Raw genomic sequence first — 12,502 nt, 5'->3', positions numbered from 1 at the left:
TTATTATTATTATTATTATGTTGGCTTTGTAGAAGCCAACATTCTGTTTTCCTATTTAAGCTTAGACAAAAATGTATAAATAGTAACTCCTCCTAGGGCTTTCGAGCCACATGCACCATATTCAGATATGTTGTAGACCCTGGTCTGAAGTTTGTTGCTATTACTTTTCTAAGCGATCCGAGTACCGGTACTTCCGGTACCGGGTCTCAAAATGGCCTTTTTTCCCATAGACTCCCATTATAAACTTTGGAGGTTTATAACTCGGCAAGCTTTCGAACTATCTACACCAAACTCAGCCAGCTCCTTTAGGGTGATACTCTGAACAAACCTTTAAATTGGTGTACCGACTGGCCTTTCGGTTGTGCCACAAAATATGCAAAATCAAAAAACCTTTTACAACATGGGCATGTGACATATCAAAACACTCAGAACAATGAGGGGAACTTCCTCAGGAGTATTCGGATGACATCACATGCTCGTCTCCACTTGCCTCCAAATGTTTTGGCACCCTATCTTTCTGTCCACTTGCCTCCAAAAGTAACACTGACCCTTATGTCCACTCGCCTCCAAAAAGCACCGGCCTTTGCGAATACTTGCCTCGTCAAAGCCAACATCAAATTTTGTCGTGACGAACTTTACAAATCTAGTTATTATTATTATTTATTATTTTTTATTATTATTATTATTATTATTATTACCACTTTTCGACTTATGGGACGTTTTCAATGAGTATAAACAAATGAAATGATTCTGAGTCTGATGTAACACGAGTCAGGACTGTTCAGTGTGAGACACGTGTTCAGTGTGAGACGTGTGTTCAGTGTGAGACATGTGCTCAGTGCGAGACGCGTGTTTATAACCTTACACAGAATTATAGTGGTTGAAGATAAACAGCTTCAAATTTTAGCTCTTACGAACAAACACGTTCGTCTCAGAGAGCAGAAATGGGTCAGAAATCATCATTTACTTAAAAAATAAAGCATCCGTTTAGGAATAAAAGAACTGTTTTGCTTTTCCTGAACTTTCCCATGAATATATATCGAGCCTTAGTATTCAAGGGAAAAACATAAATACTGATAAAATCTAGAAATCCTTAAAGCTCTGAGTGTCTACTTTCACACCAGCTTCGTATTAACCCGCATTCGATACTGAACACGGACACGACAAAACATGAACATTGAACATCTGGCTCACTAGACACAACACTATTAATCATCAGTTATTAGTCATTAGTCTAAGGAAGCAGTGTTCAGTGTTCAGTATTCAGTGTACAGTGTTCAGTCAACATCCTTGCGTACTCTAGTTGGATGCAGTAATCAGCTGAATCTCCATGTGTGAGTTTTACCTGCTCCATGACTTCAGGAGCCATCCAGCATGGCGTCCCGACGAACGTCTTGCGCACTTTATTTCTGGTGATGTCACCGCCGGTGGATAAAAAGGCACTTACGCCGAAATCTGCACAGAGAATTAAAAAAAACAAAACAAAACAAAAACAAGGGTGTGGAAACTGCCCACAGTCATAACATCTTAAGTCTGGATTTTCAGATTAGACATGGATCAAAACAGGTTTGTGGTGTGTGTTGTGATACGATGTAGAACACACGCGTTCGTGTCCTGGTTACGAGAAGCAAACGAGCGGCGGTTTAGCTGTGAGCATTTATCAAGGAGAGATTCTCTCAGTGGAGTGAACAGCGAGTGAGAAATTCCCGTCAGGCGTACAACTGACACTTTGGAAATGATGGGAACAAAAACGAACAGGGGCATGAAGGCGCACGCTTCAGATACACTTTGATACACTCGGCTTGTTTCTCACGTCTTTGATCTTCAAAGGTTTTTCTCTCGGAATACAAAAAAAATAAATAAATAAATAAAAAAAATCCTCCTGCCTTTGTGAATTTTAACTAGTGATGGGAATTTCGGCCCTTTTGCGAGAGTTCAGATCATCGAACCTGACTTTCGCGCTGCTTCCGATACACAGACACACGTTCAAAAGAGGTGCCCAGGAAACCGTCGGCTTAAATGACACCCCGAGAGTAACGGCAGTGTCTGCGTCCACCTTCTACCACTTTTTTTTTTTTAATAAGGCGATGCAAGTCCATGTTCACCTAAAGGAGACCAAGGCAAAGGAACAAGAGTTGTGGTAAGAAGAAGGAGAAGGAGAAGGAGGAGAAGAAGAAGAAGAAGAAGAAGAAGAAGGAGGGGAGAAGAAGAAGGGGAGAAGAAGAAGGGGAGAAGAAGAAGGAGGGGAGAAGAAGGAGAAGAAGGAGGGGAGAAGAAGAAGGAGGGGAGAAGAAGAAGGAGAAGAAGAAGAAAAAGAAGAAGAAGATGGAGGGGAAGAGAAGAAGAAGAAGGATAAGGAAGAGGGAAAAGAAGAAGAAGAAGAAGAAGAAGAAGAAGGAGGGGAGAAGAAGAAGGAGGGGAGAAGAAGAAGGAGGGGAGAAGCAGAAGGAGGGGAGAAGCAGAAGGAGGGGAGAAGAAGAAGAAGGAGAAGGAGAAGAAGAAAAAGAAGAAGATGATGGAGGGGAGAAGAAGAAGAAGATGGAGGGGAGAAGAAGATGATGATGGAGGGGAGAAGAAGATGATGATGGAGGGGAGAAGAAGATGATGATGGAGGGGAGAAGAAGATGGAGAAGAAGAAGGAGGAGAAGGAGGGGAGAAGAAGGAGAAGAAGGAGGGGAGAAGAAGAAGGAGAAGAAGAAAAAGAAGAAGAAGATGGAGGGGAAGAGAAGAAGAAGAAGGATAAGGAAGAGGGAAAAGAAGAAGAAGAAGAAGAAGAAGAAGAAGGAGGGGAGAAGAAAAAGGAGGGGAGAAGAAGAAGGAGGGGAGAAGAAGAAGGAGGGGAGAAGAAGAAGGAGGGGAGAAGAAGAAGGAGGAGAGAAAAAGAAGGAGGGGAGAAGATCAGAAGGAGAAGAAGAAGGAGAAGAAGAAAAAGAAGAAGATGATGGAGGGGAGAAGAAGATGATGATGGAGGGGAGAAGAAGATGATGATGGAGGGGGGAGAAGAAGAAGAAGAAGAAGAAGAAGAAGAAGGAGAAGGAGAAGGAGAAGGAGAAGGAGAAGAAGAAGGAGGGGAGAAGAAGAAGGAGGGGAGAAGAAGAAGAAGGAGAAGAAGATGGAGGGGAAGAGAAGAAGAAGAAGGATAAGGAAGAGGGAAAAGAAGAAGAAGAAGAAGAAGAAGAAGAAGAAGAAGAAGAAGAAGAAGGAGGGGAGAAGAAGAAGAAGGAGAAGAAGGAGAAGAAGATGATGGAGGGGAGAAGAAGAAGAAGATGGAGGGGAGAAGAAGAAGAAGATGGAGGGGAGAAGAAGATGATGATGGAGGGGAGAAGAAGATGAAGATGGAGAAGAAGAAGAAGAAGAAGAAGATGATGATGATGGAGGGGAGAAGAAGATGGAGAAGAAGAAGAAGGAGGCGAAGGAGGAGGAGGAGGAGGAGAAGAAGAAGATGATGATGATGATGATGGAGGGGAGAAGAAGATGGAGAAGAAGAAGAAGAAGGAGGAGAAGGAGGAGGAGGAGGAGAAGAAGAAGAAGAAGATGAAGGGGAGAAGAAGAAGAAGAAGAAGAAGAAGAAGAAATAATAATGTGGGGATAGGAGTGGCTCACTGCTTAAGGCTCTGGGTTATTAATCAGAAGGTTGGTGGTTCAACCCTTTATAAACCCTTTATGAGCCCTTTATAAAGCCTAGCGCTCGTCATAGTTTGTCCGATTTAGTTCAGGTCTCTGGCTCACAGGAAACAGTAGCTTAGTGCTTAAGGCATTGGGCTACTGATTCTGATTCTACTGACTGCTGCTAGGCCCCTGAGTAAGGCCCTTAACCCTAAATGAGATAAAGTCATTGTGGATGAAGAGGTCTGTTAACGTAAGAAGCTGATATACAGATTAGTTTCACCGAAAGCCTTCAGATCGTCTGAGAAGGTTTAAACACGGATGCTCGGAGAAATATACACGCTGTTCTCCGTGTGTCAGAATCGGAGCAGATGTGTTTCCAGGGAGACCAAAAAAACAAAACAATGACTAGTAAGGAACTAAACATGAACTAATCGCTAATACCAGGGTTAATAGAGATTTGGTCGTCGTTCCATCATGTAAGCTCCTTCTCCAAATGAACGTAATTGGAGCTTTACAGATTTCTAAAGCAGCGAGTACGTGCGTGCGTGTGTGTGTGTGTGTGTGAGAGAGAGTGTGTGGGTGTGTGTGTGTGTGCGTGTTTGATCTGAGTAAATCATTCAAATCAGGAGTGCTCTGAGCTAAATGATGTGAAACAGACTGAAGTCACACACCCAATCAGTAAAGGGAGTGACGTGGGATCATGGGAATGTGCACACTGCGTGACGTTACCTGCGATCTGAACAGAGCCGTCTTCCCCCAGCAGGATGTTTCCAGCCTTCAGATCCCTGCCAACACACACAAACACACAGCAGGCAAACAGTTTAGCGCGCACGCATGCACCGCGTTGTGGGAGGGACCGAACGCACGTGGGGAAACATATTGCGCATGAATATAAACATTAAATCACTCAATCGTGAAAAAGAAAGTGCGTTAAAAATGACATCAAATTCCGTAAAACGTCAATATATTGTCGTATATAAGAATGAATTCTGGGTCTGTGGGTAAGGAGCACGTTCAGTTAAGGACAGTGTGTGTGTGTGTGTGTGTGTGTGTGATGCTCCAACACAAACTGGACTGTCCTGCCAGCTGTAGTCATGGCGACAGACTCCTGGACCAATGCTGTTTCTGGAGGTCACCTCAGTTCAAAGGAAAAGGATCATTTTGGGAAGACAAACAGGAAAAGGATGAGAAACATGAAACATCTGCGTGTCTAGACTGTCTGATGAACCTCCAGCTGACCGAAAGTCAAATTCCGTTCAATTTACACCCACGCTAAAGCATTTTACGGCTTATTTAAAACCTTCTGCCTTCTTTCTTGTCCTTCTTCGCTTTCTACTATAATGAGGAAATGTGGTGGTTTTATTGGAATATCTTCAGTCCGAGTGTTTGACAGGTTAAACACTCCCTGACAGAAAGGCCACAGCAACTCAAATAACTTCCTCTTTACAACCGAAAAGCATCTCGGAACAGACGGCGTATGGAAAACGACGAGATCACATCGACGCGTTCGGTGAGCCTGAGCCTGTGAGAAGAAGAAAAAGGCAGCCTGCTATAACTGGAAGTAGATTTCAGTACAGTGGTTCCTGTGTATTAATCTGCCACCCAATTAAATTTAGCTGACTCTCAATCTGACTCTTAACTGATAATCAAAGGTCAGAGCAGTGAAACTGTTGAATACATGAATACATTAGCCTTTCAGATGCTGTGTGATTTCCTCGCCCCGACTGTCCATGTGGGGGCAGCACAGGAAATATTTTATTCAAGATGTTCCGATGAGCCGCACGAGTCCAGGTCATAAAACAGTCAATATCTGAGCAAGCGTGGCCTCCAATTCTGTTCTCCAGAGGCAAATAACTGTAAAATGTTTAGCTCTCTCTCACACACACACACACACACACACACACACGGTGCCAGATGAGTCAGAGTCTGGTGGAGTACAGAAAGAGAAGAACTCACACTAATTATTCTTTCTTCATAAACAGAACTGATGCGGAACCAGTAACATGGCAATGAACAACAACCTTCAGGTGTGTGTCGGACCAGACTGTACGCCATATATACACAAACTAGATATAAGACAGACAGACAGACAGGCAGACAGACAGACAGACAGACAGACAAGGAGACAGACAAGGAGACAGACAGGGAGACAGACAGGGAGACAGACAGGGAGACAGACAGGGAGACAGACAGGGTTAGGAAATTTCAGAAAATAATAGAATAGTTTATGGGGCAAACAGACAGACAGAATTTTAGGGAAGGTAGTTAAAGAGACAGACAGATAAAAATATGATTGATTATATAGACAGGCAGGCAGACAGACATGCAGACAGACAGGCAGGCAGACAGAGAGACAGAAATATAGACAGGCAGACAGACAGACAGAGACAGAAATATAGACAGACAGACAGAGACAGAAATATAGACAGACAGACAGACAGAGAAATATAGACAGACAGACAGGCAGACAGGCCTTTTCATGGTGAATAAATATGGTCTTGAATAATGATACATTTCATATATAAATCTGGGTATATTGAATGATATATATTATATATTAGCAGTAAAACAACAAAACTGTGATAACACACACACACACACACACACACACACACACACACACACACACACACACACACACACACACACACACACACACACAGTTCAGAGCACAGAATCTTTCCCCATCTTCCTCCAGCGTGGGGTTTCTCATGGTTCAGTGTGAACTCTAGAACTGATCTGGACTGGAGTCTGAGACCCTGCTGTGTTAAACCCTGCAGTGCTTATATAACATGAGCACATATGTATAGATGCTCTCTTCCCCTACACACACACACACACACACACACACACACAGCCTCGTACTCATGGTGATAAACAGATGAAACGGTTGTTGGTCTCCTGGGAAGTTTGTGCTGTATGCAGCCTAATGGAGCAGTCCATCTTGTTGAGGACGCTCTCTCTGCTCTGATCTACATCTCCTTCAACTGCTCCATCGTAGATCTTTTTATCCTGTCAGAGCTGTTAACACCCAGTCGTTTTTTTTCTGCTGGAGTCTGCGTGTCACGCGTCTGTCCAGCGCTGGTTTTCTCGTGTTGGGTTTCTGACTAAAATGACGTTAAGGGGCAGTGGGGAAATAGAGCATGAGAAAAGAAGGCTTTCTCTTTTCTTAAGCAGCTAACATGGAAACCTGAGCGTTATGGCTTCTCAGGGGATAACAAAAATAAACCAGCAAACAACAAATTAGCGCCAGACTCGCTAAGCACATCACACGTATATGCAATGAGTTCACAGGGAACATTTGTTTATGATACTGTCTAAATGGGTTCGGGGGCATATCTTGATCCCAGAGTCCTGGTGTATGAGGACATCTTTCCTGGTGCAATAAGAACACTTCAGCTTCCAAAAACAGGAATAAACCAGTAAGTAAAAAAAGAAAACCAGCACAAGGTTATAAAGCTACCAATAAAATGCACCATTTCCTCCAGGATGTAGTAGAGGGGCCTGTGGGAGTGTAAAAGAGAAGAGGAATTCTTTAATCTGTTCTGCAGACACTAATCCGATCGAACCCGTGCCACGACAGTGCACGTATTTATTCCTGATAGGAAATATCTACAAATCAGATCTGCGAACTTAAGACTAAACTATGACCGGTCCCAAAGCCGAACCTTGAGGCACACCTTCACTCAGAATTCATCACCAGTCTGCCAGGTGGCTGCAGTACAATGAGTACAGTTCTGCGTTTGAACTTTTCTGTACTGCGACCGTGTGATGCTTCGAAACAGGACATGACAGAAAATAAGCAGGGTTTGTTCCATGTGAATAAAAAAGCCCCAGAACCAGGCTTTCAAGAGGACGGCGGTTGCTATGGGAGCCGCAGAGCTTCAGAGACTGTTATTATTTACTGCGAGAGAGAAAGCCACCTAGGGAAAAAAAAAATAGCAGTCTAAAGGCGTTAGATAGTTTGTACACTAATTCCAGCCTGATCTTTACCATCCATTTAATCCGATTGCAGTCGCATTTTTGCTTCCTGTATGGAACATTTAACGCTTTCCTTCAAGACAAGGCGGCATGTCAAGGAACTGCATTCTTATTGAGCAAGAAGGCAATTTTACTACCAACATACTGAATAGACAGAAAGAGCTTTAAAAGTCCTCTGCGTGAAACATCTCTTTGCTCTTTGCTTGTATTTCCTCAGTGCTTAGTCGCTCCGGAGAAACGCTTCTGCTAAATAAACAGTTCTGCGAATTCTGCTAAATGACTAAATCTACAGTATATATTTGTCTCTCTAACTTTAGTATCAGTCGCACTCTATTGTACTGGAGCATGTTCCTTATTCCCAGGCGATTTAAATTCATTTTCAATCCGGGAAAACCGTGCGTTGATAATTCCGAGCCTTTTTGTTCTTTGCTCTTTAAGGAACGATACCTGTGTCTAAGTACTAAAGAGCGTCTTGCTGATTGAAATTCTGAGCCACACACTAAGTAAGGTGCAGGTACTTAACCAAGCTAAAGAGCCATGAATTATTGACACTGGCTGCTTTAACTAGCCCCGGAAAACAAGACAGGAAAAGAGTGCGATTAATATTAATACGGAGAGAATTTAAATGAGGTTGATTTAGTTGTTCTGGGGAAGGGGTCGATTAGTAGGTGGCGCTGAAGCAGGAAAACAACAGCGGGACTAAAGCCATCGAGGCTGACGAGCTGAACGCGTGTACGCCGTAAAGTTATTATTTAAATGTTCGTAGATATCTAAGATGGATTGCTTTACTGACGGAGCAAAGTTGGCGCTAGGTTTCCAGATGTCGTCTCCACAGGCTTCATAAATCAACCCCTATTATTTCTGCTGGCTGTACTCCAATTAAAGACATAACAAGAGTGTTTTTAAAGCCTGATACTTGAAGTATTACTCAGGGTGTGGATGACATCGCCAACACTGTTAAAGAAATCGATATAAAACGCATTCGTTTAAAACGACAAAACGTCGAAAGGCGTAGGAGGCGTCAAAGCCTGGGGGATTACAAGCATTCGGTTATTAAAACGACAGAAAATGAAGTCTACTAGGACGATGACAGGTTATACGTTACTAAATTTTTATCCGAGCTTTTATTAGAGCTAGTATTAGCAGTATTGTGCATTCGGAGATGCTTTTCTGCTCGGCACGGTTGTACAGAGCAGTTATGAGTTATCCGGCCTTTCAGCTTTAATGATGTATTATGTAGAAGAAGAGAAGCCTTTATTTTTGTCACATGTACATTACAGCACAGTGAACGTCTTCCTTCGTATATATCCCATCTTTGTAGGTTGGGGTCAGAGCGCAGGGTCAGATATGATATAGCACCGCTGAAGCACAGAGGGTTAAGGGCCTTGCTCAAGGGCCCAACAGTAGCAGCTTAGCAGTGCTGGGACTTGTATTTGTGCAAATAAAAATAAAAAATTCTCTGCTTGTTTCAGGTGCCCGGGCTACTGATTTATCTAGAGTTGAAAGGTGGAGTCGTGCACGAACTAGAAGTACCTTTAAAGTCAACACATCTGTCAGCTTTCAGCATGTCTCAGAATAATCCAGAGTCACAAAGTTATATTGAGACTTGAGCTCAGCTTCCACGACAGTGAGCGCAATGTGTTGTAGCTCAGGGTGTAGGGTTATGTACGGAGTCTTTAACGGGTGATATATTAGCTCAAGCTTTGCAAAACCGAGTATCAGAAATGATAATGAAGAACATACTGGTGTGCAGCTTCGACTGGAATTATACCGACTTGGTCAGAATAAATATATTAAATAAGCCAAACTTTTTCTTAAGAAGCTTCCAGTCCCTTCTACTGAGACTCAAGTAATTGTGTGTGTGTGTGTGTGTGTGTGTGTGTGTGTGTGTGTGTGTGTGTGTGTGTGTGTGTGTGTGTGTGTGTGTGTGTGTGTGTGTGCGCGTGTATATGTGGAGTTCCTTACCTGTGAATCTGCCCGTTTTTGTGCAAGTACTCAAGTCCTTGTAAAACCTCTTTCAGAATGGTGGCTATACTGGGCTCGTCCAGCACTCCGGTTTTATGCTCCCCTCGTGAAATGATGTGTTTTATCACGTCCAGCACAGACCCTGATGGGCAGAGAACACAAACGATACATCATCAGAATCCTTGGATGGCATTTGTAACAGCAGCTCGGTGGCCTGCCTCATCAAGATCCATCAATAAGTGTCTTTGCTCACCGTCTGCACGTCGTTATATAACGTCTCAGCACTGATGCCGTTAAAGTTCTTTGTTTGTGTGTGTTGATGTTTTTCCTGTCTCAGACATCGAACTCAGCGGCTTGTGTTATTCAGTAAAGTGTTCGTAAGGTAATGAGCACCCTTCTGTCAGAACCACGTCACTTCTTTCAAAGTACAAGTGGCAGGATTAGAGAGAGAGAGCTAGCCAATTAGTGGCATCTGTGAGCTCAGGGATGCGGAAGAGGGAAGTTAGCAATTTTCTCAGTGTGATGTGGCACAGAGCAAATGTGTTGGCTGGTATAAAAGCTCTCAGAGGAAGCACATCTGACCCTTCAACCTCCCTGAGGTGAACGAGAATAGTAAAACTGGCAAAAAATGGTCTCACATAAACATAAAGCACAGAAAGTCTAGTCTTTTAATTGCATATCTCAGCTTGTTATGAAGCATATCGTCGCTGTCGGGCGGAAACCTCGTATGTCCGAATTTGGTCAATTTCATATTTTTTCACATATCGATGCTATTGGTCAGTCCCCACGTGGGTCTGTTATTTTTACAAGTTATTAACCAAACTAAAGTCTTGAAAATAGCTTGAGCGCAAATCTCATAACTCCATTGGACACTTCAACTGTCCACCTCTTCCTCACTCCGTGGGAGAGCTTCACGGCATATTTCTCCTCAAGAAGAGTCGCAACGAATCAACACGTGTTCTGAGGTAAATGTCTTCAAAACACCGGGCTCAAAGAAAAAAAAATCTTGACCCCCCGATAGTTCTGGTGCTCGTCTGAGGACAGGAATTTAGCGCAAGACAATCCACTGCAACGCGGACTAAACCCTGTGCACTGCAGATAAGGTACGGCGTTTTTTTAATTTCCTGAAAAGTAACGGTTTTGGAGATACCAGGATTCCGCCCGACAGCGACGATATTTGAAGCAGGCAGGTATAAGGACCTTGTTCAGGAGCCCTACAGTGTCATCTTAGACATTCTGGGGCTTTAACTCCTGATCTTCTGATTACTAAAGCAGAGCCTTAACCACTTATCCTGCACAACACTTTGCTTGAAGAATGCAGGCATCAATTACGCCATCACTTCAGGCTAAACAGTAACCGATCATTTTAGCAAACTCCTATTATTTAACTCTGTGTTACGAATGTGCAGAAGAAGCAAACAAATTCCAGTGCTTCGTCAGACGACCACTACACCGTGTCCTTTATCGGCTTCTATCTGCGAAACGCTGAAGGAAGCCGTCGCTTATTTAGATCAAGCAAAACCACAAAAATAGATTCTTCTTGACAGGAAAGGCAAGCAGCAGCTAATAATACAAGCGCTCCGAGGTAAATTACGCTGCTGACTCCATGACATTTTCCCATGACTTTTATTGGGACAGAAGCCAAACCATTAGGTGGTACAAGAGCGTCTTTATTACTTAAGTGGACCTTGAAGATGAGCCAAAACCTGGAGGCAGAGGAGGGGTTTGTGTAGATAGTGACATCTGGAAGGAGCGTGCTGTAACAAATGGGAACAAGTACTGACTTAACTGCTAGATCTTCATACTGTATAAATAATACTCTTAGGAAGAAAAGAACCAAATGCCTTACAGCAGCATGATTTCCATCTGTGTGATATTTCCTTGCAGGTTCTCCTTGCTGATTAGTAAAAACACCAAGGGGCAGTTAGAACGCATCTAGTTTCTCGATCTACGTGATGGTGTGTTTTTAACCGTGTTTGACATCAGCCAAGGTTAAGGCTCTGGGTTAACGATCAAAAGGTTGGTAGTTCAAGCCCCAGAACCGCCAAGCGTCGACTGTTGAACAAGAGCCTTAGCCATCTCTGCTCGAGACCGACCGTGCGTCGCTCGTTACTATTCTCATAACGAACATTCTGAAATAGTAAAAAGCAATACTGATTTCATTGTCACTCTCAACTCAACCCTCAGTGGGACATCCATACCAACTCAGAGTGCAGAAAATAAAACTATGACCTGTCCCTGGAGACGTTGGCTCTTGTCAAGGCCCTGAAGCAGCTGCTGCTGATGCAGCCAGAAAGACTATTTAATTTGCTCGAGCCAACACCAGGAACATCGTTATTGGTACTTTAGTGTTAGGATCCTCTCGATCTCTAAGTCGCTCGATAACAAATTTATTTCAGAGTGCACTGGGGTCAGAGAAGCATGGGAAGCTCTTACTAAGGATTAAGATGAGTTTGGTAAAATAAAGTGAAAACGGTTAGCTCTGCTGCTTACTGAAACGCCTGCTGCTGTTTAATTCCTCTGCTTTCTTTAATGGATTTAATTTGTTTAACTGAAATGTATGAATCCACTTACAAGGACGTTGCTCTTATGTGCAAATTCAAATGTAAAAATTGTTTTATCCAAATCCTATGATAAATACTACACTGCTCTCTATATATAGCGTGTATATTTTAACCCCACTGAGCTGGCAGGCAGGTTGTATCTAAAATAATTTCTCATTTCACACAATTTGCATTGGCATATGAAGCATATGCTTGATACAAATCCTTGTGCTCTTTCCAGGGTTTCTTGGAAATATCTGTAATTGGAGCTCTCCCCAGACATCTCTCTCGGTGCTGAACGGAAAAGCAGGCCCCGCTCTCTGTGCTGCAGTTAGCACAGCTTACACTGCAGGCAAAGACTCTTTGTCCGAAAGTTGTTGGAACTAACATTTCTGGTTTCCTGT

The 12,502-nt window shown here is 43.1% G+C and overlaps 1 protein-coding gene across 5 annotated transcripts in view; it reads right to left on the bottom strand.

Annotated features, from left to right (window-relative positions):
- The window catches only part of oxsr1b (oxidative stress responsive kinase 1b), a 45,196-nt gene that overhangs the window by 10,896 nt on the left and 21,798 nt on the right, over positions 1 to 12,502 (bottom strand). For all 5 annotated transcript variants that reach the window (XM_060861824.1, XM_060861820.1, XM_060861821.1 and 2 more), the window contains 3 exons: positions 9,556 to 9,697; positions 4,339 to 4,394; positions 1,346 to 1,455 (listed from right to left, as the gene is read on the bottom strand). In XM_060861824.1, the coding sequence (XP_060717807.1) occupies positions 1,346 to 1,455; positions 4,339 to 4,394; positions 9,556 to 9,697 (308 nt within the window). The remainder of the gene's footprint in view (positions 1 to 1,345; positions 1,456 to 4,338; positions 4,395 to 9,555; positions 9,698 to 12,502) is intronic.

The sequence above is a fragment of the Tachysurus vachellii genome, chromosome 25 (genome assembly GCF_030014155.1).
Source record: "Tachysurus vachellii isolate PV-2020 chromosome 25, HZAU_Pvac_v1, whole genome shotgun sequence".
Taxonomy (NCBI): Eukaryota; Metazoa; Chordata; class Actinopteri; order Siluriformes; family Bagridae; genus Tachysurus; species Tachysurus vachellii.
This window is presented reverse-complemented; position numbering and strand designations above follow the sequence as displayed.